The 27,338-nt window shown below is 38.6% G+C and overlaps 1 protein-coding gene across 2 annotated transcripts; it reads left to right on the top strand.

Moving 5' to 3' along the window:
• The first annotated feature begins 5,366 nt into the window (after window positions 1-5,366).
• Window positions 5,367-26,766, top strand: LZTFL1 (leucine zipper transcription factor like 1). Of its 2 annotated transcripts, none has more exons than XM_026678493.2 (10): window positions 5,367-5,511; window positions 6,481-6,605; window positions 8,612-8,806; window positions 9,551-9,611; window positions 15,714-15,782; window positions 18,878-18,943; window positions 19,361-19,438; window positions 24,844-25,017; window positions 25,372-25,475; window positions 25,922-26,766. In XM_026678493.2, the coding sequence occupies exons 1-10, from the start codon at window positions 5,509-5,511 to the stop codon at window positions 25,938-25,940; spliced, it is 894 nt and encodes a 297-aa protein (XP_026534278.1). In that variant the 5' UTR covers window positions 5,367-5,508; the 3' UTR covers window positions 25,941-26,766. The 2 variants fall into 2 exon arrangements, with proteins under 2 accessions (XP_026534278.1, XP_087802415.1); XM_087946289.1 differs by having other exon boundaries at window positions 5,392-5,511; window positions 9,551-9,608.
• Window positions 26,767-27,338: the final 572 nt, after the last annotated feature.

Here is a 27,338-nt window from a genome sequence, read left to right as displayed (position 1 = left end):
TATATATATATACTTACATGTATGGCATTCAGCTTTGTTCGGGTATTTTCCCATGTCATAGTAGTTGTGCTTTTAAAGTTGTAGCAACGTTTCAGCAGAATCTCATCTGCCATCATCAGGCGGGAGCCTCTGTGGTTAAACTGGGAGAAGACTAAAAGGCAATGTTATTTGAAAATTCCAGTCTGGCTATCGACTATTGAAGCATTTTCTTATCCTATAATATATAAAAAGGAACAAACAGATAGATGTGGTGAAATATTGAATGAAAAGGGTGAACTTAAATCTATGCAAAAATTAGAGGAACAAGGTATAAAGATGAATTGGTTTTCATATGCGCATATACATTCAAGATATGACAAAGATTCTAAAACAGAAGGTTTCTATGATAAACTGACTGACTTACATAAGATTTTGACAGGTACTGATGAAAAGGTGATTAAAAAATTGTATGGATATTTATTAGAAATTAAACTAGAAGAACAAGTTAAAGAAATTATGATTGCTTGGGGGAAGAATTTTGGATATGGCATTGATCTAGAGAAATGGCAAAAATTTTGGTCTCAAAATTATAAAATGATAATGTCAACAGCATATAAAGAAAATTTGTGTAAGATGTTTTACAGGTGGCATTTCCCCCGGACAAGAATAGCAAGAATGTTCAAGAACAAATCTGAAAAATGTTGGAAATGTCGTCAGATACCTGGCTCATATTACCATATGTAGTGGACTTGTGCAAATGCCAAAAAATATTGGACTAAAATCCACACGTGGTTGGAAAAAATGACAAAAAAGAATATAGACTTGAAACCAGAGATATTTTTATTGGGAATTTTACCTGAAATATATAGTGAAGAATTGAAATACCTGATTGTAAATGTATTTTACAAATACATTGTAAATGTATTTTATTTCTTTGTTCAGCAGAGTAATACTGTCATGAAACTGTAGGTGTTTTCATGTCAGGATTTTATTTTTAACCGACTGTTTAAGAAGAAAGTACTTTTTGGGTAGATGATCCAAATAGCATCATTATATATCATTTTTAACCAGTTATATCTTTTCCTATTTCTGCTCCTGTCACTTTTACCATACACTCATGTATGTTTAGGGGTTCTTCTCCATTGAATAAACACATAGTTGTTAGAAATAGGAATGAAGCAATAAACCATTGAAGGTAATATGGTACCAAAAAGTAGCAAAAGTTTATTAACATATTTGCAAATACGGGTGCACACAAGATAGATCTAGATCAAAGCATGTAAAAGGTTTTTATATCCTGTCTCCCTACCAAGCTCACAATCTATCTGTTGCATCTATTAACAATATTCCCCCCAAACCCACCATGACATGGTGTAATTATGCATAAATCATAACTTTCCCTTGCTGTTTTGCATAATTGGTTATATTTTGAAATGTGTCAGAAAGTGCCCCCTTTCTTTCTAGACCAGTGGTTCCCAAAGTGGGAGGTACTGCCCCCTGGGGGGCGGTGGGATGCCTTAGGGGGGCGCTAAGAGGCGGCGGGGGGGCGCTGGAGGTGAGCGGCAGGGCACAATTCAGGGGTGAGAAAAAATCCCGCCGCCACCGCGTTCGAGGCAAGGCCCTGCAGGATCACACTCTGGTACAAGGAGCTCAATGGGGTGATCTTGCGGGGCCTTGCCCTGAACACAGCGTTGGGAAAGGAGAGCAAAGCCAAAGTGGCTTTGAGTGGCATTGAGCCCCTTGCACCAGAGGCACCTGCCCAAGCAAGTCCGAATGGAGCAGTGCACAAAGTCAATGGGGTGAGCCTGAGGGAGGGAAAGAGAGAGGAAGAGAGAGAGAGAAAGAAAGAGAGAAGGAAGAAGAGAAAGAGAAAAGGGAAAGAAAGAAAAAAGGACAAAGAAAGAGGGGGGATGGAAGGAAGGGACCGAAAGAAAAAGAAATAAAGGAGGGAGGGAGGGAGGAAAAAGATAATGAGATATCTATTCTAGTTCCAATCACCTGCTCCAGCAGGGTTAGAAGGGTGTGTGTGTGTGTGTGTGTGTGTGTGTGTGTGTGTGTGTGTGTGTGTGTTCTCCTTGTAATTTACCAATACACTTTGGTTTTGCCTTCTTCAGAATTGGCACTGTAATACATTGGGGAAAAGTAACTTTTTAGGGTGGAGGTCTGGTCCAATGGATCCTGTTTAAAGCCTCAACAAAATGTGAGAGCTTCCTGATAGGCTTGGCCATGTTTCGTCCACAAAACCTTTAATTAATAGAAGCCAAAGATGTTTCAATGTGCTGGCAAAGATGCTGGCAAAGATGTTTCAATGTGGAAAAGGGCCTCTAAACTAGGCATCATTTCAATCTGATGCATCAGGTCTCTCTCTCCTCTCTCTCTCCCCCTCCATCCCTCCATCCCCCCTTTCTTTGTCCCTTTTTCTTTCTTTCCCTTTTCTCTTTCTTTTCTTCTTCTCTCTCTCTCTCTTTCTTTCTCTCTCTCTCTCTTTCCCTCTGCCAGGCTCACCCCATTGATTTGGTGCACCGCTCCGCTCGGAGTTGCTTGGGCAGGTCCCTCCAGTGCAGCGGGCTCAATGGGGTGGTCCTGCGGGGCCGGCACCTAGAATGCTGCAGTGCCGGCACGTTTGAAAAGTAGAGCAAAGCCAGAGGTCGGTAATTTTTGCTGCAAAAAAATCACAAAAGCTTCTGGGTTGTATACAAGAAGGGACACACATGTCAATGCAATCCAGCAACATAAAGAAATACAAATAAAACAAATCAACAAGAATTGGCAAAGCATCTCTGATTAGATTTTATTCACTACTAGAATCTAATCAGAGATGCTTTGCCGATTCTAGTCCAATGACCTGCTCCAGCAGGGTTGGAAGGGTTAGAAGGGAGTGTGTGTGTATGTGTGTGCATGGCTGTCAAAACTCTAAAAACAGGTGAAGTAGTTCTGGGGAGGCCAGTCATAAATTAGAACACTCACTAAGCAACTGGCCATTAGGTGAGGATCACTTGTATTTGCTTTGCCAGTCACCAAACCATGCCCACCCAGTCATGTGACCAGCAAGCCACACCCACCCAGTCACATTACCAGCAAACCACACCCTCAAATTAGGCCACGCCCACAGAAATTTGAATACCACCCCTGGGTGGGGGGGGCACTGAGGATGAGTTTGTAGCACCAAGGGGGCTGTGGACTGAAAAAGTTTGGGAACCACTGTTCTAGAATTTTCTGAATCACATTGTTAATTGTAAAACAATACTATTTTAAATAATATAGCCAAAAGACAAATAGAGATAGATGCAAGCTTTTCGTATTGACTCATCAGTACCTCCATACCTCCATTATAAAACAGTTAAAATCACCCTCAAATATAAGATCTAGCAAGAGTATTGTTGAAAGGCTGGAAAATGCCTTTCTTCTGAGGGTTCGGTTTTCCTGCTGGGAGTACTCCAGTGCAAAGATTCAGACAACTACTTGGAAGCCGGGTTTTTTTTTATTTTTCAGGAAGGCGAGAGATAGCAAGAAGTCTGCGTTCCTGGAGCTAGCTCTCTTTGTATAATAAAAACCCTGATTTTTATACTTTTTTTCTCCTTTTGTGTGTGAGTGCTTGTGTTTGTATTTCTTAATGTTTTAAATCCTGTCAGGGGTTGTCTTCATTTCCGCCGGAGGGTAAACTCCGTGGGGTGCAGAAGGCAAACTTTGCAGGGTGGTTTGATTGGATTATCAGTTTCCTAATGTTTTCTTGTGGCAATCTCCTGTCTGCTATGGAACTTATTTCGTGTCTTTTGTCTGTTTGTTTAGCTGATTTGGCATGTCTTGTGTTTGTAAGGGTTTTCTTTTCTTGTTTCCTTAGCTTTCTTAATTACTTGGCTTTTGTCTAGGGAGCTTCTTTCAATACCTTTTATTAAATCTCTTTTCCTATGCAAGTTTGTTTTATGGCTGGCCTGATGTTCCCCTCGGGCTTTTCCTGCTTGGGTGTCACCACTGTCCTCATGAAGTTCCCTTTCCACAGTATTAAGCCTATAACATATACAGGAAAGCAACCAATGGCAAGTCTTACATAGGAGGCGTAAGATTGACATAAAGCCATTTTTGCATGCAAAGGAGGCTTCAAACGGTAGAATTGTAATGACAACCGCCTTAACAATATTTTAATTAATATTTCAAAAAGTTCCTTAACTTTCTAGTTCCTTATTTTCTTTATTTAGTCTGCAAAAGCTACAATGAAACATTAGAGCTTGTTGATGACCCAAGCTCTGTAAAGGACCTTGGAATACTCACCTCTAATGATCTAAGTGCTAGAGCCCACTGCAACTACATAGCCAAAAAGGCATTAAGAGTTGTTAACCTAATCCTACGTAGCTTTTTCTCTGGTAATATCACACTACTAACCAGAGCATACAAAACATTTGCTAGACCAATACTCGAATACAGTTCATCAGTCTGGAACCCTCATTACGTATCTGATATTAGCACAATTGAGAAAGTCCAGAAATATTTCACAAGAAGAGTTCTCCACTCTTCTACTCGTTGTAGAATACCTTATGCCACCAGACTTGAAATTCTAGAACTAGAAAACCTTGAATTACGCGTCTTCGGTCTGACTTAAGCATGGTATATAAAATCATACATTGCAATGTCCTACCTGTCAATGAATACTTCAGCTTCAACCATAACAACACAAGAGCACACAATAGATACAAACTCAAAGTAAACCGCACCAAACTTGATTGCAGGAAATACGACTTCAGCAATAGAGTGGTCAATGTCTGGAATACTCTACCCGACTCTGTAGTCTCTTCCCCAAACCCCAAAAACTTTAACCTTAGACTGTCTACTATTGACCTCACCCCTTTCCTAAGAGGTCTGTAGGGGGCGTGCATAAGCGCACCAACGTGCCTACCGTCCCTGTCCTATTGTTTCTTATTCTTCTTTTATTTTTCTTATATGTACCCATTTCATGTATTCACAACTATGTATACTTATACTTATTATCTTGTAAACAATTGGCAAATCAAATCAAATCAAATAAATAAATAAATAAATAAATATTCCACATCGTATAATCAGTGTAAAGAAACTACGCGGAAAAGAACTATTTGAGAGACTGAATTCCGACTCAGCCACCATCGGGTGCATTGATTTCAATCGAACCTTTCAAAGCAAAGAGAAAAAGAGAAAAAAAGGCTGCTTGGTGATGACAGCGAAAGCCGTTAAATGCATTGTATTCTACACCGTATTATTTTATCACCGGCGTACTGGGAAAGGGCGGGAAATAACCTAAAGAGTAACAACAATACAGCGCCAGTTTCCGACTTTGAAACCCCTAAGCTACCGCACTAACCCCTCCTTCCAAAAAGCCGTTAACCCGCCTTTTCGCCCACGCGACCATTAAAGGACTTCGTTTCCATCAGCGCGAACATTCGATCAGCCAATGATATTTTAAAGAAGACGCTCGCGAGGTTTTCGTTTCTTCACCATGGCAACCTTAGTCCAGTAAATCGTCGCGTCTTCTTCGTTGTGGGCCACCGGCGGTTCGTCATGGTGAGCAACCGAGGATTTTGCTGTTTTTCAGCTGCCCCTTCAATATTCGGTTATGCTCTTGCTTCACTTCCCGGGAGAAATGGAATTTGGGATTATTCGCGCAAAATGTGGCGCTTCCCTCCCCCAACTCAAAAGAGGCCCGATCGCTCCCTTATCGTATTCCAAATTATCAGTTTAGATCTTTACATTAAAAATTAAAATCGTGTAACATTAGGACTCCTGTGACCCCAAAGATAGGGCTACCAATTCTTGACTGCAAAAATCCGTATCACTAGATAGCAGCAGAGACAGAAAGTGCACGCTGTTTTTATAACACTGATAATGGAAGCTTTTACTTACGCCGAATTCGCATTACACTCTGGTACTGGATTTTGTCTTGCAGCATTTGATCACGATCCTCATCACCACTCACACACCCCCTTTTCTTCTTTTTGCTAGTTTATTATCAAATCACTTCCAGGACCATTCTTAGTATTGGTTTATGCTGGATAGGTCAGACAAAAAGTGGTGCATCTTTTTCAGTACGGGTATTTCTTGCTTTGAATGAATGAGAATGGGATTGTTGGTGTCAAATGAATCTGAGAATGACTATGATGAATTTCTATTTGATATTCTCTCATTCTTGTTTTTACTTTTTCCATATGCTGTTCTTTTCTAAGAGTATATGAAAATTGTATATATTTATTCAGTTTATATAGTATTTATTAACATCATGGCTACCAGGTTTGGTTTTTAAATCTGGACAATGTAATTATACAATGGGTACAGTCACTTTAAAATGGTGTATAAATATATACAGTATTTTATTAAGGGGCAATTCTGAGTATATTTTCATAAATTTTTCTGTAAATCATTTCTTTAGATATGGGGAAACCTAAGTACCCTTTATATTAAGCATATAAGTCTTTAAATATTATAGAAAATCCTCATTATGTATCTTTATATTTGTATTTTGAATTCTATATGCAGGCAGAGTTGGGTCTAAATGATCACCATCAGAATGAAGTAATCAACTACATGCGATTTGCACGCTCTAAACGTGGTCTGCGCCTTAAGACGGTAGATTCTTGTTTTCAAGACCTTAAGGAAAGCAGGTAATATGAGAATGGGAAAATTAACTTAGAGGCCAATTTTAGCAATAATCTTTGAATGTACTGTTGAAAATGTGTACTCTAATTAGAGCATAATCATATTTACCAATATGAAAATGTAACAATACTGCAATTAATGCATGAGATTTGGAAGCATCCTCATGCAGTTTAAATCTTTTTAATTTTATTTTGAATATTTATACCAGATAACATATGGAACATATAAGTACTTCTTTACAAAATAAATAATGATAAGACTCAAGCACATTTACTAATATTAGAGTCTACAATATTTTGAATTCAAAGATAAAAAGTTACTTTGGAACACAAGCAAGCATGCAACCAGGAATGTGTGCATAGGATATCCAAATATTCAAGATGGCAGCTGTGTTTGTGTAACACACATAAAAGATATATAACTTCAATCATAGCGTCCTAGCCACTATTTAGAGGTGGGGGTGGTTTGGTCCACTTTCTACAATTTTTAAAGCACTATTCTCACAATTCAGTACTGGGAAAAGGCACTGTTGCTTTAATGAATGCTGTATGAATAAAAATCTCATTTTTGCCTTTGAATCCAAAAGCCTGCACAGTCAAGATGTGCATAATCTCTTTCTATATTGCATTTGTTATTAGTCTCTTACATAATTACTCCAATATTGATTAAAATCAGTACTTAGAATTGACTCCCAACACCTCTCTTTTTAATAAAATGGGAGGCCAAATTGTGGCATATTTGTATATAGCCATCTTTATTATGGTATCAACCAACCCTTCTCTGCTCTTATAGCCTCTTCTCCTTGTGTTAAAAATGTTTTCAGTTTGTTATTTTATTAAGTTTATGTGTACCAGATTTTTATATAAATTGTTTTAAGCCATTTTGACAGTGTTTTGCCAAAAAATTGTTATAAAATATAATCTAATCCATATTATAGAACTCAAATATGAAAGACAAGCTTTGTACTCTTATTAATTATAATGTGCAAATATTTGTTTCAAATTAGCTTGTTTCAATAATACCATAAAGTGGAATATTTAAAATTCTTTAATTAACCACTGTTAGGATTTTGCCCTGTATATTTTGTGCACTTAGAATACTTTACTGGTTTCATCATAGCCTATCACCTTTTGATTACCTATCTTCAGAAAATCCCTCATGAAGTATGAGAAAATATAGAAAGTTAAAATTTGATTATGGTATCACCCACATTCATGCAAAAGCAATTCTCTTCCATATATCAACCATAATTTTATTTAAATGCAGTTCCAACAGAAAGTGTAAGATGGGAAGAACACATAGTCCTTGACTTATCATCATTTATTTAATGATGGTCTGGAATTATGATGGTTTTAGAAAGGATGCTTTACAACTCATAAAGGACTTCTGACCATTGCAAAATGTTGCACTACAACTACCATCTTGAAAATCCTGCTTGGATTTGGCAGGGAAGATTTTTGGCTCTAGAGGGCAGCGTTCTAGGGTCTTTCTCACTCCCCTCACGCTCCTTACCTGAAATTCTATCCACTTAACCTGTGCCATTGCTTAATGACTACAACCAGGAGTGCTGGGATTACAGTCATTAAGGAAAACAGTCACATGGTCAGTAATGTGGATATCTTGCTTAACAATGCTGCACTCAATGATTGAGATTCTGATTCCAGTTGTTAAAAATTGAAGGCATCTGTATATAGATTGACATAATAAATAAATATAAAATAAATAAATAATTTACTTACAAATGTAGAAATGATATTCTTAATGTATTAGTTTCATCTTTGCTATTTATTGATGAAATGATAATGTCCTCTGAGACTATGAATTTGTGCTGGTTTTTGCTAGTTTTGTTGAATAAATTCTGAATAAATTTATGAATAAATCTGAATTCCATTGATGATATATTACATCTTGTCTATATTTAGTGAAATGGAATGCCTACGTAAACTACTTTAAAAATGTTTTTGGAATAATAGTTTTTTAAATTATCCTATTTCTGGATTCTTCTCTTTAGGCTTGTGGAAGATACATTCACTGTTGATGAAGTGACAGATATCCTGGATGGTTTACAGACTGTAGTGCATAGTGAGGTGGAATCAGAACTTATTAATACAACTTACACCAATGTATTACTTATACGACAGTTTTTTTCTCAGGCAGAAAAATGGTGTCTTAAATTGCAGACTGATATTTCAGAACTGGAAAATAGGTGAGGACTTTAAAGATAACTTCATAAATTTTAAATATTGCTATTAATACATATGCTTTCTTTAGTCATAATGTTATCAGTCCAGTACATTAGTATAATAATTGATAGCAGAGTCCTAAAGCTGTTTATTTAGAAGTGGATCTAGTTTGCTATTCTTTCAAAAGTATGTTTTTAATTGTCTTAGTTTCAAAAGTAATGTTTTCATTTGAGACATCTTATTAATGTATCCTGTTTATATTATAAAGACACCTTCAAGTTAAGCTCAAATCCTAATAACTGTGTTTGCATTTATATTGGCACTATTGCTGAGGATGTTTGTCATTGCTTTTTCTAAGCTATTTTTTTACATTCAAATCTAGCTAACAACCCTGGAGTTTTCAGGTGCCCGCTCCCATCAAGAATCTAGTGTCAGGCATAAAAGAATAGGTCCAAACCTGAAGGGTCAATTTAACTGATTTATTGCAGGAAGCCTATGTTCAGAAATCTTCTCATCTAATAATCAGTTTGACTAGAATCAGATAATCACAGTCATGTGGAGGAGGAGGGTGGATATACTCTGTTTGAGTCTATGTAGTGATTCTAGGCTAATCCACCTTTTCACCCCTCTCCCTGGCTCTGCCAGTCCTTCTCTTACATCTAATTAGCATCTGAGATCAAACAAGGTTGAGCTGAGAGATTCTGTGATCTATTGAAAGTAATTTAATGTTCAATAGACTTAACTAAAATATTTATTGCTTTTTCAAGGGATTTATTAGAGCACGTTGCTGAGTTTGAAAAATCAGAATTTACATCTTCAAATAAGAAGGTATGACTTTATTTTTAAAAGAGTAATTAAACGGAAAAATAGCTGTGGGTTTATATTGTTGTCATAGGTATATGTATGAGGATTTTATAGAAATTTAGTACATTATTCTCATTTTTTGTCCTCAGCGGGTTTTTTTACTGCCTTGCTAAGTTTGATATCTGGTAGCACAAATCAATGCAAAGTATTTTGAATGCTTACTGTGTTCAAGTCTGAATATATGACCAGTCAGCAGGAAAAAGTTGTTGAATATGGTTTGTCAATTGCAGTTTAAGGACAAATAGTTAAATAAATAGTTAAAGAAAGTTACTGTCTGCATTAGGATTGGAAAACGTTGGAGCCAATATTAAAGGGAAATTTTACCAGGTGTACCAGTTGGATAAGTCCAATTTACCAAGATTTAAATAAATTGTTTCCTGAGGCCAACTTATTATTTATTTAGTATAGCAATTCCTATATACAGACATGATATTCTTCCGATTAAAATCGGAATTCCGATTTTTTTGGGAATCGCCGCGAGCGGAGCCTGGGCGGGCGGTGCGAGTGGAGCCTGAACGGGCGGGCGGTGCAAGCGGAGCGCGGGCAGGTGGTGCGAGCGGCGGGCGGTGCGAGCGGAGCCCGGGTGGGCGGTGCGAGCGGAGCCCGGGCGGTGCGAGTGGCGGGCGGTGCGAGCGGAGCCTGGGCGGGCGGTGCGAGCGGAGCCTGGGCGGGCGGTGCGAGCGGCGGGCGGTGCGAGCGGAGGCCGCTAAGCGGCAGGAAAAGGGAGCTGGGCAGCGATTTCTTGGCGCGCGGTGGGGGGTCTCTTTTGGCCGGCCCCGATTTTTTTTTCAGAGGGGAATATCATGCCTGTATATAGATTTTAAAAAGCTGCAATACAGGAAAACTATATATGGTATTACAATTTACCTTTGTGACTTCAGGTGAAATCAACAGAATATCAGAGATATATTGAAGATATATATCAACACAATCCTATTTCAAGAATCTTTCCAATGTTACCAAAGGATGTCATAAAGTAGTTTTTTGCTTACTAAGTTCAGATCCAAAGATACATACAGAATTTGCTTTAAAAATTTCAATGGTATGTAGCATCAGAAAAATCACTTGGAAAATATAAAGCAGATTTTCTAATCTCTTTTTAACTACAAAACAAAATTTGTTTTTTGTTTTTATCTTTGGTGTTATTTTAATTTATATCTCTTTTTGATATATACAGTATATGTATATATCAAATCTTGTCTGATTGCAAATGGTAATTAGGATTTTTTCTATCAGAATAACAGATAATCAGAGTTGGAAGGACACCTTGTAGGTCATCTAGTCCAACCCCAGCCCAAGTGGGAGACCCTACACCATTTCTGACAAATGGCATGCAGATGCAGGTGATTTCCTCATGGCCACCATAAACCATTGGGATGAACATCATTTATCCAGCATTGTGTAACATGGACCAGCATTTTGGGGTCCAGGAATCCTGTCTTGAGCAGCTTCCCTTTCAGCTGCCTGGAGAGGAAAAAGCTGCCTAGTGAAAAGAAGCTACCTGGTCAAAGAATTTGCCTGATCTCGGGAGAGGGAAGCCAACGCGGGGAACGAACGAGCTGTGGGTTTGCGGCAACTGCCAACTGCAAGCTTAGAAGCTACCCAACTGTGGGTGAGTGTCTCCCCCGGCTCCTTATAGATTAGTGGTGCATTTTTCAGTGGCAGGAAGGAGCAGGTAAACGGCTCGAAGATTTACTGTGGACCCGAGTCAGAAACAACTTAAAAAGCGAAGACTCCAGAGCGGAGATTAAGCGGCAGCGGCTTAATTTATGTTTTTACCCTCTAACTCTGGAAGTTAAATGGCAGCTTGAGAAAAGAGTGATTAAAGGAGAGAGAAAAAAGAAAAAAGGGGGACTAGACAAGAAGAAGAGGTGTGAAGAAGGTTTTTATTCAGGAAAATTGCCTTTTGAAACTGAGATTGATTGTGAATTCCGATGATGGAAGAACTGGAATGATGTCTACAGTCTCCATTTAAATCAAATCACCAAAAATAATTCTAAACGGCCACCAATTGGGGAGAACAGAGGAGACTCACAGAGAATTGATAGTCTCCATATAAATCACCCAGCTCCATTTAAACAACCCAGCTGATTAGTCAGCCTGAATTTAAATTCCCACTCATCTGATTGGATAACCTCCACTAAACCCTCACCCAAATCTCATCCTTTCCAAACTCATCTTCTGCAATAGTTTGAATTCAATTTATGGAATATAAATTAAAGATCCCTTTTCTAACAGTGACCACAGCACAAAAAAAGGCAACTATGATCTTATAGACAACGATCTCTCATCCCTTGATTGGCAATTTCTATTCACTGGATGCAATATTGTTGAAGACCATTACAACATATTTTTACTTGAAGTCAAAAGAGTCATCAAACTATATGTACCAATAACAACTCCAAAAACCAGAAAAAACATTACCCATAACAATAAGGAAGCTTCAATCCAAAAAGAGATCACTTTGGCGGAAAAACAAATCTGGTCACATTACCAACTTCAAAAGCTGATACAAAAATTTATGCCACCAGATAAAGACTGAATGCACCAATTATCACATTAAACAAGAGAAAAACCTATGCACCAATTCCACCCGCGCTTTCTACAATTTTGTAAACAACAAACTAAAAGACTCAAGGTCCATCCCACCCCTGAAAGGACCTAATGGTAAAGACTGCAATGACGACACTATTAAAGCCAACCTCTTTAACACATTCTTTGGCTCAGTATTTGTAAACAGCAATGGATCATGCCCAGTATTTCCTAGTCGAACCACAGACAACTACAATGATCTAATACATATCGATTTTACAGAAGACAATGTTGAAAAAGCACTACGCAATCTAAAACCATCTCTATCTATTGGACCGGATGGAATATGTGCCTACTTCTTAAAAAAGCTTTCCACTACCATAGCCGAACCTCTAAGCATAATCTTCGAAAAATCTTTCAGGACCAGCTCCTTGCCAAAACTATGGTCACAAGCCACAGTCATCCCCATCTTCAAAAAGGGAGACCCCAGCCTAGTTGAAAATTACAGACCAATCTCTTTATGCTGCGTCACCTGTAAAGTCATGGAATCAATTATTAACCAATCCATCATCCTCCACTTAGAAACAAACATCCTACTCTTTAATAAACAATTTGGTTTCAGAAAAAAAACTATCCTGCAATCTGCAACTCTTACACTGCAAAAACATATGGACTACACAACTCGATCAGGGCAAAGCAATAGACACAATCTACATAGACTTCTGTAAAGCCTTTGATTCAGTGGTACACCTAAAACTAAAACTAAAATCTTATGGTATCTCTGGACACCTGCATAACTGGACAGAAGCATTCCTGTCAAACAGGCAACAAATGGTCAAAATTGGGAGCATCCTATCAAATTCTGTACCTGTCAACAGTGGTGTCTCCCAAGGCAGTGTTCTAGGACCAACCCTCTTCATACTTTACATAAATGACCTCTGTGATCATATTAAGAGCAACTGAGTTCTCTTCGGTGACAATGTAGAGCTATTCAACACCACAGACAATTCTGCTACCCTTCAAAAAGACCTTGACTATATCAGAATGGTGAAACAAATGGTAATTTCAAATCTCAACAAATAAATGCTCTGTCTTACATATTGACAAAAAAAAAATCAGAAAATAAAATACAGGCTGAATAGTCAAGACCTTGTTGATGATCTAAACTCTGTCAAGGATCTTGGAGTACTCATCTCTAATGCTCTAAGTGCTAGAGCCCACTGTAACTACATTGCCAAAAAGGCATTAAGAGTTATTAACCTAGTTTTAACGTAGCTTTTTCTCTGGTAATACATTACTAACTAGAGCATACAAAACATTTGCTAGACCAATACTCGAATACAGCTCATCAGTCTGGAACCCACATTACATATCTGATATTAACACAGTTGAGAAAGTCCAGAAATATTTCACAAGAAGAGTTCTCCACTCCTACTCATTGCAGAATATCTTATGCCACCAGACTTGAAACTCTAGACCTAGAAAACCTAGAACTACACCACCTTCAGTCCGATCTAAGTATAGTATGTAAAATCATACATTGCAATGTCCTACCTGTCAATGAATACTTCAGCTTCAACCATTACAATACAAGAGCAAACAATAGATACAGACTCAAGGTTAATCGCACCAAACTTGATTGCAGGAAATATGACTTCAGCAACAGAGTGGTCAATGTCTGGAATACTCTACCTGATTTTGTGGTTTCTTCCCCAAACCCCAAAAACTTTAACCTTAGACTTTCTACTATTGACCTCACCCCTTTCCTAAGAGGTCTGTAGGGGGCGTGCATAATCGCACCAACGTGCCTACCGTCCCTGTCCTATTGTTTCTTTTATTTTTTTTATATGTCTCCATGTATTCATAACTATGTTTTTACTTATATCTATTATCTTGTAAGCAATTGACAAACTAAATAAAATAAAAATAAATAAAAAATATCTCTTGAAAGTCTCAAGTGATGACGCTCCCACAATTTCTGAGGCCAAGCTGTTCTATTGGTTGATTGTTCTCACTATCAGAAAGTTTCTCCTTATTTCCATGTTAAATCTCTCCTTGTACAGTTTCCATACATTATTCCTTGTCTGGCCTTCAGGTGCTTTAGAAAATACCCCCTCCTCTCTGTGGCAGCCCCTCAAATATTGGAAGACTGCTATCATGTCTCCCCTGGTCTTCTTTTCACTAGACTAGCCATGCCCAGTCCCTGTAACTGTTTTTCATATGTTTTAGTCTCCAGTCCCCTAATCACCCTGGTTGCTCTTTTCTGTACTTTTTCTAGAGTCTCAACATCTTTTTTACAATGTGGTAACCAAAACTGGATGCAGTTCTCTAGGTGTGGTCTTACTGAGGCTTTATAGAGTGGTATTAGTACCTCACTTGATCTTGATTGTATCCCTCTCTTAATGCAATTTAGGATTGCATTAGCTTTTTTGGCTGCTGCTGCACACTGCTGGCTCATATTTAGCTGGTTGCCCACTAAGACTCCAAGATCCCTCTCACAGTTACTGCTATTGAGCCTGGTTTCACCCAGTCTGTATGTGTACTTTTGATTTTTCTTGCCTAAGTGTAGGACTTTACTTTTCTCTACATTGAATTTCATTTTGTTAGATACAGCCCAGGTTCTAGTCTGTCAAGATCCATCTGGATCTTGAGCCTATCTTCTTGGGTGTTAGCTCTTCCTGCCAGCTTAGTATCATCTGCAATTTGGTAAGTTCTTCTATTCCCTCATCTAAGTCATTAATGAAGATATTGAAGACTACTAGACCTAAGACAGAACCTTATGGCATCCCACTGCTTACTTCCCTCCATGTAGATTTAGACTTATTAAGGATTACTCGTTGAGTATGGTTTGTCAGCCAGTTGCGAGTCCATCTAGTGGTGGTGCTATCTATTCCACTTTTTTCTAGCTTACCAAGAAATAGATTGTGGTCTACTTTGTCAAATGCCTTGCGGAAATCTAAATATATTATGTCCACAGTATTTTGCTGGTCTACTAATTTAGTCACTATGTTGAAGAATGAAATAAGATTGGTTTGGCATGATCTGTTTTTAACAAACCCATGCTGGCTGCTAGTTATTAGTTTACTTGTTTCTAGATGTTGGCAGAGCTGTTTTTTATTATCTTTTCCAGTATCTTCCTGGGTATTGATGTTAGGCTGATTGGTCTATAGTTTCCTAGGTCTGTTTCCCCCCCCCCTTTTTTTTTTGAAGATGGGAACCACATCTGTTCTTTTCCAAACATCTGGTACTTCCCCTGTGCTCCAGGATAAGAATAAGAGAAGGATGAACAATAATTTCTAAATACGATTTTTAGAATACACCTTATTTTGTCTCATATGTATATATCAGATCTTGTCTGATTGCAAATGGTAACTAGAAAGGATTTTTCCTATCAGAATAAGAGAAGGATGAACAATAATTTCTAAATATAAATTTTAGAGTACACCTTAACTTTAGTTTGATTTGGAAGATCCTACTTCTGAATAAGTTTATATTGTGTTAGAGATACTTGATTTGTATTTTTTTCCTTTTTAGCTGAATCCAGAGTTGGCTAAAACTAAACTTACTCCATTGCATGAGGGAGCATCAGAATTGCTAAACAAGGTGACCATTCATTGTTTCACTTCACTCTGCTCAGTATAACTAGTTATCAATTAAACTAACTGTATTCCTTATTATTCAAGCTATATTTAGAAGTTTAAGTAACCAATTATAATAACTTTAAATTGCTAATGACTTAATAATTATAAAAACAAATTCTTTGCATTTTAGCACACACATCTGGAAAAAGAAAAGTCCACAAATAATTTGGAAATAGTTGAAAAAAGAAAAGTCCACAAATAATTTGGAAATATTGTATACTTTTTCTTTGTATTTGCAAGTAGATTAAATGTTAAAAAATATTTAAAAGAGGCCAGAATTTTGGTGAACGCACAGTAGTGCTCTGGAGCTTGAGTAAAATGGAAGCAAAAGTTCTAGGGAGAAGCTTCAAAAGAAATATTATATTTTAAAATGTGAGCTTGATAAGGCTGTTGTCTGAGATGCTGCCAACTGCTTCTGTCAATGTGATGCATTGGAAGAACTTTTAGAAAAAGTAACATTCCCTAAAAGTTCTCCCACAGCATCAGATTGGGAAAAGCAGTTGGCAGCATCTCTGAATGTTAACTGCTTATTATTTATTACTTCCTGGTCAGTGACCCAGAGTATATGTAGCCTGCCCCATCCTTTCTGATATACATGTATAGGTAGTTAAAAAATACAATTGGGGCAGAAAATTCACTTATTGAGGAAAGTTGAAGTTAAGCACAACTCCCATGTGATTACCTCACACTGCTTTTTTAGCTACTGAATGAAAAAACATGCTGCATCCCAGGGCTTCCCCTACTTGTCTGAGGCACCAACTCTAGGGCTGCTACGGGTTCGCCAGGTTTGGGCAAACCCATAGCTAATAACCCATAAGCCAACAACCAGTACGGTGGCCTGGAGCAGTGTTTGCCAACCAGTGGTCCACAGAGAAATGTCATCCCCAAAGCAATTAATCCAGGCTGCGTGGGAACACAAGGTTTGTGTCGCTTGCATTGCGAACAGCACAAGGTAGATAGAGGAGGGGGGAACTTGCTCCACTTGCCCATGCACCTGGCCTGGCTGCTTCTTTCTCGCCCATGCACCTGCACCTGGCTGCTTCTTTCCATTTCTTCTGCTTTTGGCTGCATGGAAGGAAAGCAGCAAAAGTCTTTCTTTCCCGCAAACTCTGCCAGAAAACTAACACTCACTCACTCTCTCTCCCTCTCTGTCTCTCTCTCTCTCTCTCCCCCTCTCTCTCCCTCTCCCTCCCTCCCTCCCTCCCCCCTCTCTCCTTCCCCCTGAGAACGGAGCTGGAGACAGTATCCTGCAATCCCAAATAAAGAGGGATCGATCGGTAGGAAAACAGGGTGGGGAATTTTCCTGCAAAGTTTTTGGGGGATTTTCTCATGGTCTCTGGTCTGCGGGATTTAAAATTATGAGTTTGGTGGTGCCTGAGGTCCAAAAGTTGGCGGCCCCTGCCTAGAGGTGGAGCTCTCGCCTCACAATCAGAAGGCTGTGAGATTGATCCTAGGTAGAGGCTAATATTTGGAATAGACTCTTCTGCTTGAGCAGGGTATTGGACTAGATGACCTCTAAGGTCCCTTCCAACTCTGTTATTCTATGTCTATGACTATTGTTATGGCTGGTTCAGCGAACCTTCAAATCCCACCCCTGACTGCCCCCCTGCAAAAATCTCCACGCAGCCCATTTTGGATGTGAGGTAAATGCAGGGCCCGCACGGAGGCTCAGGGAGGGTGAAAAACAGGCCTGAAAGTTTCAGAAGGCCAAAAAATGAGCCAGTTTCTGGCTTCTGAAGGGCCTCCAGAGCCCGTGGGAGGCCGTTTTTGCCCTCTTGGAGGCTCGAGGAAAGCCTCTGGAGCCCGGGGAGGCTGAAAATGCTCCCACCTGCCATGGTGCAGGAGGCTGACTAGGCCACCCCTAAATGGCCATGCCCACCCAGCAACCAGGCAGAGAACCAGTTGCTGAAATTTTTGAATCTCACTTCTCTTATAACAGGTCTGAAAACTGCTTTTCAGGGGAGTTCAGCAGCCCTCCATACACGGAGGGGAACTCTTGTTGGGGTGCAGGAACAGAGATAACTTCAGGATTTTGGATTCATTGCTTCCTCACAATGGACAAATGGCTGCAAAAGTTGATGGAGTTAGCAGAGTTGGCTAAATTGACTGCTTTGATAAAAGAAAAGAAAAAACAATTATTTTTGTTTCTACTTGGAAACTGCTTCTGGACTTTGTGCTTGAGAAGAAAAACAATGAAACTTTGATTTTGGGTTTTACTGATTAGATAGGTTTGTTGTTATAGAAGAAATGGCTAGTTTGTACTATTAAGTAAAAGTAAAAAAAATGAGGTTTGATGTTACTATCTTATTCTACTGTTGCAAAGGGAGTCGGAAATCAATGCCTCCTCCCCCCTTTTTAATACTTTTCCCTCCCCTATTTTTCCTATTATTTGCTTTTGTATTATAATATTATAAACTAATAAAAAGGAAAACTCTAAACTGTTTTTGGCTCCATTTCTGCATCCCAGCAGAGGAATTTAAGTCCCCTCTGCATCATCTGCAGGATTACTCTTCTGTTTTTGCATCCTGCCAAAGCAGATTAGATTCCTTTGGGAAGCAGTTCTTTCAATCAGCCCCTAGAGACAAGAGGGGATTTCTTGACAATGTCAGCAGCTTACAACTTTCCCTGCCAGCTTCCCTGTTGATTTGTTGATTCATTTGATTCACAATCTTTGTGTATTCTTAGGTATTTCACCATATTTAATTTCCTTCCAAATATATATTCTGTAGATTAATCTCATTTTGGGGTTTATGTATTTTATGAATGAAACTAAATGTATTTTAATGCATTTTAGTTAATTTATAACTTCAGTTATTTCTACAGCAATTCACTTGTACATGAGTTCGAGCAATGTGCAAGGGTAAAAAAATCAATTTAAATAGTAATTAAAACCTATGTCAGGGAGAAAATCCACACTATCCAAAATCCACAGGGGGAAAATCCAGACAATCTCTATGTACTGGTGCAATATATATAAGCATTACTTTTTTCAAATTGTGATAAATGATTTTATAAAACATCTAAATATTTCTAGTTTGTTTGATATTTTGCCTGCAGGAAATTGCAAGACTTCATGAAGAAAATGAAAAACTGAAGACTAGATTAAAGACAATAGAGCTGCAGGTAAAATTCTTTGATAAATCAAGTATGACTTTGACTTAACAGACATTCATTTAGGGTATCTGAGTTGCAATGGAGATTTCCATCTAGATATTCCACAAAATAATGGAAAAATCTTAAATTAGATATTATATAATTTGAATCAATTTTAACTTACATAATGACTTCATTTCACAAAGGATGCAGATTGCCATAAAAATGACACAATTTGTAAAATATGCAAACAACATAATGATGCAGTTCTCAATGAATGACATATGTTCATCTGAACTGTCTTTATCCAACATGATATGTTAGATTGAGGCTTTACAGTAGATGGTTATGTGGATAAAGAAAGAAGAAAATGGTAAACCATTTCTAGAGTGGATGGATGTATCTTTTTAAAATAAGATTTGACTTGAATTTTCAAATCTTTTGCAGGCTACAAATGCACTGGATGAAAAGTCAAAGTTAGAAAAGGCTTTACAGACCATACAAATTGCTCAGGGGGATCAAAAGGTAAAAAATACTTAGGCCATATCAATAACTACTATTTTGATAAAATTATTCCATGAAAATTATTTTTTAGCTGTGTTTCAAAATCTTATGGTGAACTTAATTCATCTAAATATAATAATTTGCTGTATAGTCCAATTTTAAACCATAATAAAAATTTCCCTGCTTCCTCCTGTTTTTTCAAGTTCTATGATATTCCTAATATACATAGCTATTTAATTTTTTCCACCATAATTTTTTATCTGAATCCTTGCATTAGCAAATTAACACTATCTTTTTAATACATGCCTCTCAAAGAACAATGTTGCATAAAGGTTTGTGAACCCCTTGAATTTTCAATATTTCTGCATAAATATTCTCTAAAATGTGATCTATTCTTCACGCAAATCCTAAAACTAAACAAAGAGAACCCAATTAAACAGATGAGTCAAAACCTTATTTCAAGTCAACTTTTTTACATTAATTGTTCATTTGTGAATAGGCATTTGATTTCTGATAAATAAACACCAATTTCTCCACTGTCCCACTAATTTCCTTCAGACTTATTGATTCTTTTTTATTTTATCTCTGTTGCTCATTTTTCAAAAGTAAAGGTTATGTTTAAAAATAGTTTTTAAATAACAAGTTTTAATTGTTCAAAGAACTAATAAATATAAATAAATTCATAAAATATTACTGTGTTTCCCCCAAAATACAACTTACCTTGAAAGTACCCTCCCCTGATTTTTTGGGAGTGGGCCTAATATAAGTCCTACCCCAAAAATAAGCCCTAGTGAAGTGGGTGGGCGTGGCCAGCTGAGGAGGCAGCCCTTTCCTTCCCCGGTCACCTCGGCCCTTTAACAGCGGCCCTTGAATCAGCTGAGAGAGAGAGAAACGGAGAGGAGTAACAAGAATTGCAGGTAACGCTGTTTGAAAGGGTTCCCTCTCCGCTGTTTCTCTTTCTCTGTTTTTCTCTTTCACACACATAAATGGACATTTGATGAGAAATGGCGGAGGGCAATTGGGTAAGGGGAATGCCTCTGGCTTGGCATCCGCTCAGGGTGGTGCTCCGAGGCCCGGCCTCTGCATGGGTGACCCCCACCCAGCCAACATTACAAATGGGCTCCCTTGCAGCGCCTCCTTTCCCACATGAAGCAGCGGGCAGTGTGGGCTCTGTCTGCGTGGCCATGAAGCAGGTTTTTGCCTGCAACGTTGGCAGCCAGAATTGGGTCAAAGCTGCTGCCGTCTGAGATTAGCAGGCCAGACTCAGCCGTAGGCACCGCACATGTGCAGTTGCTACCCGAGAGGAAAAGAGCAAGTTGGAGCCCAAACGCTGAACTATGCCAGCCTCGGAAACCAGGAATCTTGCAGGCATACTGGCCAAGTAAAGGCTGACGAAATCCCCAGGTTGTTTGCAACTCGAGTTAGCTGTGCCGCCATCCACCCCAAACTAAGTGGCAGGAAGGCTTTGGAATGACACTTGGGGCTGCCCGGCCAAGGACTAGCGCCCGCTGCCCTAGCAAAGGTGAAGTGGAACCAGGTGGCCACACACAATTCCTCTGGTGGCCTCCCCACCCCTGGCACCGTGGAAGCCCCAGAGCAGCATCAGGAAGCTGGGGGTGTCCCAGGATTGCAACACTGAAGTCTCAGAATGGAGCCTTTTCAGCAATCTGCAGCGAAATTTGAGCATGCATGTCTTCTCTAAACAGTAGAGCTGCCGCCCCATTGAGAGCTTGAACATCCTCCGCAAACAGCTGAGCTGAGCCTGCATGTCTTCACTAAACAGCTGATTTTGTTTAGCGGAGCCCATTCAGGGTCCGAAAGAAGAAGCAGCTCTGCTGAGCTGAGCCTGTATGTCTTCATTAAACAGCATTTTCCTGCCGAACCTTCAGTGTTGCAATCCTGGGATACAATCACCCCAAAAGAGGTTTGATTGGATTGCCCTCTGCCTGCTGCCGATGCTGTCCCAGCATATTTTGGAAGGGAGAAGGCAAAGCTGTTGTTGCCTGTGTTGGGGTTTGCACAGCGGCAGCGAAAGAGTGCAGGATTTATTTTTATCTCCCTTCCAAAACATGCCAGGATGGCACTGGCAGCAAGCAGAGGCATGGGCTGCTCACTCCGTGTCCAGAAGCTGCTGCAAACTCATTTCAGAAAAGAGCCAAGTCCTGCTTTTTGGTTTTGATGCTCTCACCACTCACTTGCAGCAACTGGCATGAACAACTGCCTGTGCTGCTGCTGACCTCACAGGAGCTCTTCGCCCTCCTGACAGAGCTGCTCTTGGCTGCCCTGCTGGACTGCTCCTGCCTAGTGCGGGAGTGAGTAAGCCGAGAACTACATCCTCTGGAGCATCCATCGCTCTGTTGAACTGCCAGGGCCCCTTCGTCAGTGGCCACCGGTAGAGCCATGCTGCCTCGCCTGCCACCACCTTCGGGCTACTGAGTACCTTCCTGCAGGTCTACTCGGTGCTGCAGGTGCTGGGCTACGAGCTAAGTCCGGTACTCCTTGGGCCCTGGCCCTGGTGGATGCTAGCTGTCGTGATGGCTGTGCGCTCCAGGACGCTCCGGAGGACATAGATCTGGGACAACTCCCCTCACACCAGGCAGGAGCAGCCCAACAATGGCCAAAAGCAGCGCTGCCAGGAAGGCAAAGAGCTCCTGCGAGGCCAGCAACAGCACAGGCAGCCGCTCGGCTGCTAGCGGCCAAGTGTCCCAGCAGCAGCAGAGCCAGCAAGAAGGGCAGGTGGAGGCTAGGGTGCACCAAGAACTTGGGCCATTGCAGCCGATTGAAGTAAGGGGTGTGAAAGGGGTGTGAGGCATGTGGGGCCTCCTGCTGCTTTTGCAGCCTCAATCGGCTGCAAAAGCAGCCGTGATTCTTCGAGGTGGCGGCAGGACATCACCTGCTGATCAGCTGTTCCGCGGACCACACTACTGGTAAGACCATTAGGCAAGGAGCTATGAGGGATAGCTCGTGGCTCCTGGTACATGGGGGGAAAAATAACACCTCCCCGAAAAGAAGCCCTAATCGTTTTTTCAGGGGTCAAAAGAAAATGAGACCCGGTCTTATTTTTTGGGAAACACAGGTATGTGTAGGCTTTAATAACATCTCATTAAAGGCCATTATATTCTGACAATTATCAAACTTTGTACAATATTCAGCTCCTTGTGTTGGAGCCCTTTCATGGTTTCAGATGAGGAAAAATCAAAATGATCCAAATAAACTAAAAATAGTTTCAAATACACTAGAATCAGTAAAATTACAATAAATTCAATCAACAAATGAAATAAATCGACCAAGAAATCCAAATAATTTTTCTATAGAGTAATATTTTAAAATTACAGAACACTAATGGTTATTTCATATAAGAACTTGTGTCACGTAACAGTATTTTTATATGAATTTTTCTAAGTTGTTTGAAAATATCAGCAACACTTAAAAAAGAATTTAATTCAAGCCATTGTCAAGGTTCCAAGGAACACCTGCAACAGAATCAGAATTCCGAGGCAGGGAAACCTGAATTTAAAATCCTCTGGGTTTCCCCCTAATAAAAAATAATATTTCCTCCCTTCTGCCCCTTTAGACCATCACATGGCCCAATCAGGTCACAGTCCAAAGTTCATCTGAACTCACATCCCGCCTCTTCACACCTGGTGTTTTGTTCTCAGAGGAAATAATTTTATTTTGGTTACAAAGCCCTCGCTTTCTCTACCTCCGTTCTCCCCTCCCATTCCCACAGCTTGCCCAGTCACTGCTGTGGTAGCCCTGAAGATGCCAAAGAAAATGGCTCCAGGTTGACAGCCATTGCTTGAAAATGGAAAACCATGTACTTTCCTTCATTTCCAAAATAAGACTAAATATAGAATCCTAGACTTGGAGGAGTACTTGGAAGTTTTCTACTCCAACTCCCCTGCCCAGTGCAGGAATTTTCATACAATCTTGAACAAATGGTTATCCAGTTTTAGCATTAAATATATATCTTGGTGCTTAAAGCAGAACTCTGAAATTTGAATTTTACTCATGCTAATAAAGTAGCATCAAATTTTTTATCTGTACCTAACTGAGGACCCTAAAAAATTTGGTCATTGCTTTCACTATGAATAATTTAAAGGCTGTCATGATAATCTTGCTTCTTTTTCCTAGGAAAACCTTCAAATTCTGTGTAGGCCTCATTTATTGCCATTTGGTTACCTAGCCTGTTAGTTGGGTAATTCTTAAAGACGTACCTGCAAGTTTTGTGTATGAATAGAATCAAATGAAACTAATAAAACTATATATATAGTATATGTATCATTTTAGAAATATTGATAACACTAATCAAATACATTTTCATTTTGTAAATCATCCATAAATGCCATGTTACTTTTATTTTAAAAAGCAAATTTGCCTAATATTGTTTATGAATTTGTTTCATTTGTTTCTCCCTTTTCTCTTAATGCTATCAATTTAAAATTTTCATTTAATATTATTTTATAAATGTTAACAAATGCTAGGCATTTGAGTCCATTGAATTTTACGGCTTCAAGTTTTCTACAGTATCTGTGAATTGGGTTTATTTTTATGAAATTCTATGTAAAAATATCAGTAGTCCTCTACTTATGACCACATTTGGCTAAAATCTCAGTTACTGAATGAAGCAATCATTAAGCAAGATGCCACTTGACTGCTTCACTCAAAGACATCAGTCCCAGCTCCCTCAGTTGTGGTTGTTGAGCAGCTTTGTGGATTGTTAAGTGAACTGCCAGGGAGATAGCCTGAAACTCCTAGGAGTGGGCAGAATGGGCAGGCTTCCCATCACACCTTGAGCCTAAACCTTCTCCACCCTACCAAGGAAAACAGTTGCATGAACACTGCCATTCACTAATGCTTTTGCCAGATTTTAGGCCCATTTCTCCAAAATGCCAAGAGATTTCCCCTCTGGAAATACTTGTTGGCATTTTTCCTTCTAGAACCTTTCAAGGGAAGGGGGAAAATGATAGTGAACACCACCATTCTGGAAGATTCAGAATGCTGGCATTTGTTGCATTTTCACCAGATCTGAGGTCTGCTTTTTCATTTTGTGGGATAATTTCTGCATGGAGGAGATGGGAAATCCATTGGCACGCCAGGAGAACAAACCTCAAATGTAATATATTCTCTGTCTGCTTTCCCATTGACTTTCCAGGGAAGGTGGCAGAGAAGATTGCAAGTGATAATTATATGATTGCAGGGCACTTGGCAACCTGAAAAGGCCTTAATCATAAATGCAAACAGTTTGCCAAGCATCCAAAAGGCAGTCAAATAACGCAGGTGGGCCAGTTGGTGCAAACTTTGACTGTAAATGTTTTACAGACCATGAGTATCCATTCTGAGGATTATCTTTACACACACAATATTGTTAAATAAATATTTGGCTAGACATTTATTTTCTCAATAATCATATATCTTTTTTTCAGTTTAACACTACTCAGGATGTTACTGAACTAGAAAATACTATGGCTAATTTGAAGTGTCAGTTTGAGAAAACACTGCAAGACAGTACTGCAAGCCAAAAATCCTTGGAGGAGAATCTGGTGTCAACAAAACATGACTTACTTAAGGTTCAAGACCAGTTAGCACTGGCTGAAAAGGTTTGTTTCCCTAGCTACATTTGTGGCCATCTTTGCCTTTTTTCAACTTTAATTCTTGTTATCTGGAACAGTAGCTAAATACCATGCTCTTGAAAGAAATTATTTTAATCCCATGATGATTTTAATTATAAAAAATAAGCTTCAACATATTATAAATATAAATAATGAAATTCTTTGGGTTTGATTTGGCTTTTTACATGAAGTAATTTGCTAAACTAAACTTTTGTTGTACAAATATTCTATCATACTTATTTTTCATGTATTTATAGATACTGCCATTTTGAAAGTTTTAATGCTAGTATAATACAAATGTAGTATCATTAAAATAATATTTTAATGATTCAAAATGCATAGGAATTAGAAAAGAAGTTCCAACAAACTGCTGCCTATCGCAATATGAAGGAGATTCTCTCAAAAAAGAATGATCAGATAAAAGAGCTACGAAAGAAGCTTTCAAAGTAAGTGATTATCCTTCATTTGTATTTTTATATTTTCTGTGTTTTTTTCTATTAATGATATTTGGTTTTACAGAATCATGATTAATTTTTTAAAAATTCAAATTTGTTTTTATGGACTGCCAACTGTCAGAAATGGTGTAGGGTCTCCTGCTTGGGCTGGGGTTGGACTAGATAACCTACAAGGTCCCTTCCAACTCTGATTATCTGTTATCTGGATTATTGTGAGCAACCTAGAATAAGTATATGAAATAGGAAGCCATCTAAATTCTGTCAATAAATTAAATAAATATGCTCCCAGGCGGTGGTCTGTTCTTTCAGGAAGAATGTGACTCTTTCAACAAATACTGATTATTTATTCAAAAAATGGATTAATTATTGTAATGTAAAATGCAAAATGTGGAGTATGAAAAATTACATCTAACTATTTTTCTATTTTACTTCCATAGATATGAGCCAGATGATTAGTTTTGAAGAGCTTGTTTTGTTTCAAGAAACAGCCACAAAAGAAATGGAATGAAGATTTGGGAAAAAGGATTTGTTATTCAATATGTTTCAGTATATTTTCCAAGCAGTCTACTTCCTTTTTTAAACATTTTATTATTAGAAAGCCATAAGTGAAAATGCTGAATAAAGAAAAATACATATTTGTAGTTTAGGGCCATTTTGAATGTTTAGATTGTATACTGCATAACAAGTACAAATGCAAAACATTTACCAATTTCTTTTTTCAGTAAAAAAGTTTATTATGAACAGTAGTTCAAATTGTTAATTATAATTCTTTACATACTGTTAAAATGCAGTTGTAATGAAACGTTTTCCCTAAAGTTTTTATTTTTCTGAAACATTGCTTTTCTTTTTCAGAATATTAGCTAGAAACGAATTAATTCTGTTGCCATGAAACATAGCCCCCAATTTTGGCTTGAAGAACTTGAACCCTGAGAGAGACACTTTTAACTTTGCAAAGGAGCTTTATTGTCCACCCGAAAATGCAAATCATCAAGTAATTCAGACAAAGAAAAAAGCATTTACTTAGGTACAGAAATAAAGAAACAAATACTCCATAACATTCTGTATATGCTATGTGCAAAAAGCAACAGATAAAATAAAACATTAAGTAAACATAAGATAGACACTATTAAAATATGCTGTCTCTTCCGCTTTCCCATCTGGGCTTGTTTCTTTAATATTTGCAGTACATAAGGACTTCAGATTATGCTCCTTATTTGTTTAGTCCCTGAAAAAGCTAATATTTGCAAATAAAAGAAATAAATTGTTTTGGCTAAAATGAAAAGATGATTTCCTGAACTTCATGCCATGCTAAATGCTAATATCACCTTTATTAAAAAGCTAACAATGAATCCTACAATTCCAGGTAACAGTTTGACTATTTGGTTCTCTTTGACAAGGACAGTGGCTTCACGGAATCATCAAAACCTAGAATGAACCCTCTCAGATTTAATCATCTTCCAGGGGAATTTATAAGCAGCATAAATTCTTCCATCTGGAATGGATGTTTCTGGTCACTTAAAGGAATCCCACCTCGCACTGCCTTCCAAGAATGCTTGTGTTTGTTTCTGTAAGGATAGAAACTGGTAGTTATTTCATTGCCCCTGTCCATGGATTGAGATGACGGAGATACTGCTATCCCTAAAGGAGTAAGACAGGGATGTCCATTGTCACCCCACTCTTTATCCTCACATTAGAAAATTTATTGATGAACAATAGAAGAAACAAAGAAATTAAAGGGGTTACAATTAGAAAAGAGGAATATAAAGTACAAGCATTTGCCAATGATATAGTATTTTTTTAGAGGAACTAGAAACAGGAATGACTAATAAGAGAAGTTGAAGAATTTGGTAATGT

Source organism: Notechis scutatus, chromosome Z, assembly GCF_049901735.1.
Source record: "Notechis scutatus isolate UNSWTSFEM ecotype Mainland chromosome Z, rNotScu1.2, whole genome shotgun sequence".
In the NCBI taxonomy this organism is placed as follows: domain Eukaryota; kingdom Metazoa; phylum Chordata; class Lepidosauria; order Squamata; family Elapidae; genus Notechis; species Notechis scutatus.
Note: the sequence above shows the minus strand (reverse complement) of the source record. Positions and strands in the feature narration are given on the sequence as shown.

Coding starts and splice junctions, on each gene's coding strand:
- LZTFL1 (XM_026678493.2), top strand. Junction 18,944..19,360: donor TAAAGACAATAGAGCTGCAG/GTAAAATTCTTT, acceptor AATCTTTTGCAG/GCTACAAATGCACTGGATGA. Junction 25,018..25,371: donor AGTTAGCACTGGCTGAAAAG/GTTTGTTTCCCT, acceptor CAAAATGCATAG/GAATTAGAAAAGAAGTTCCA.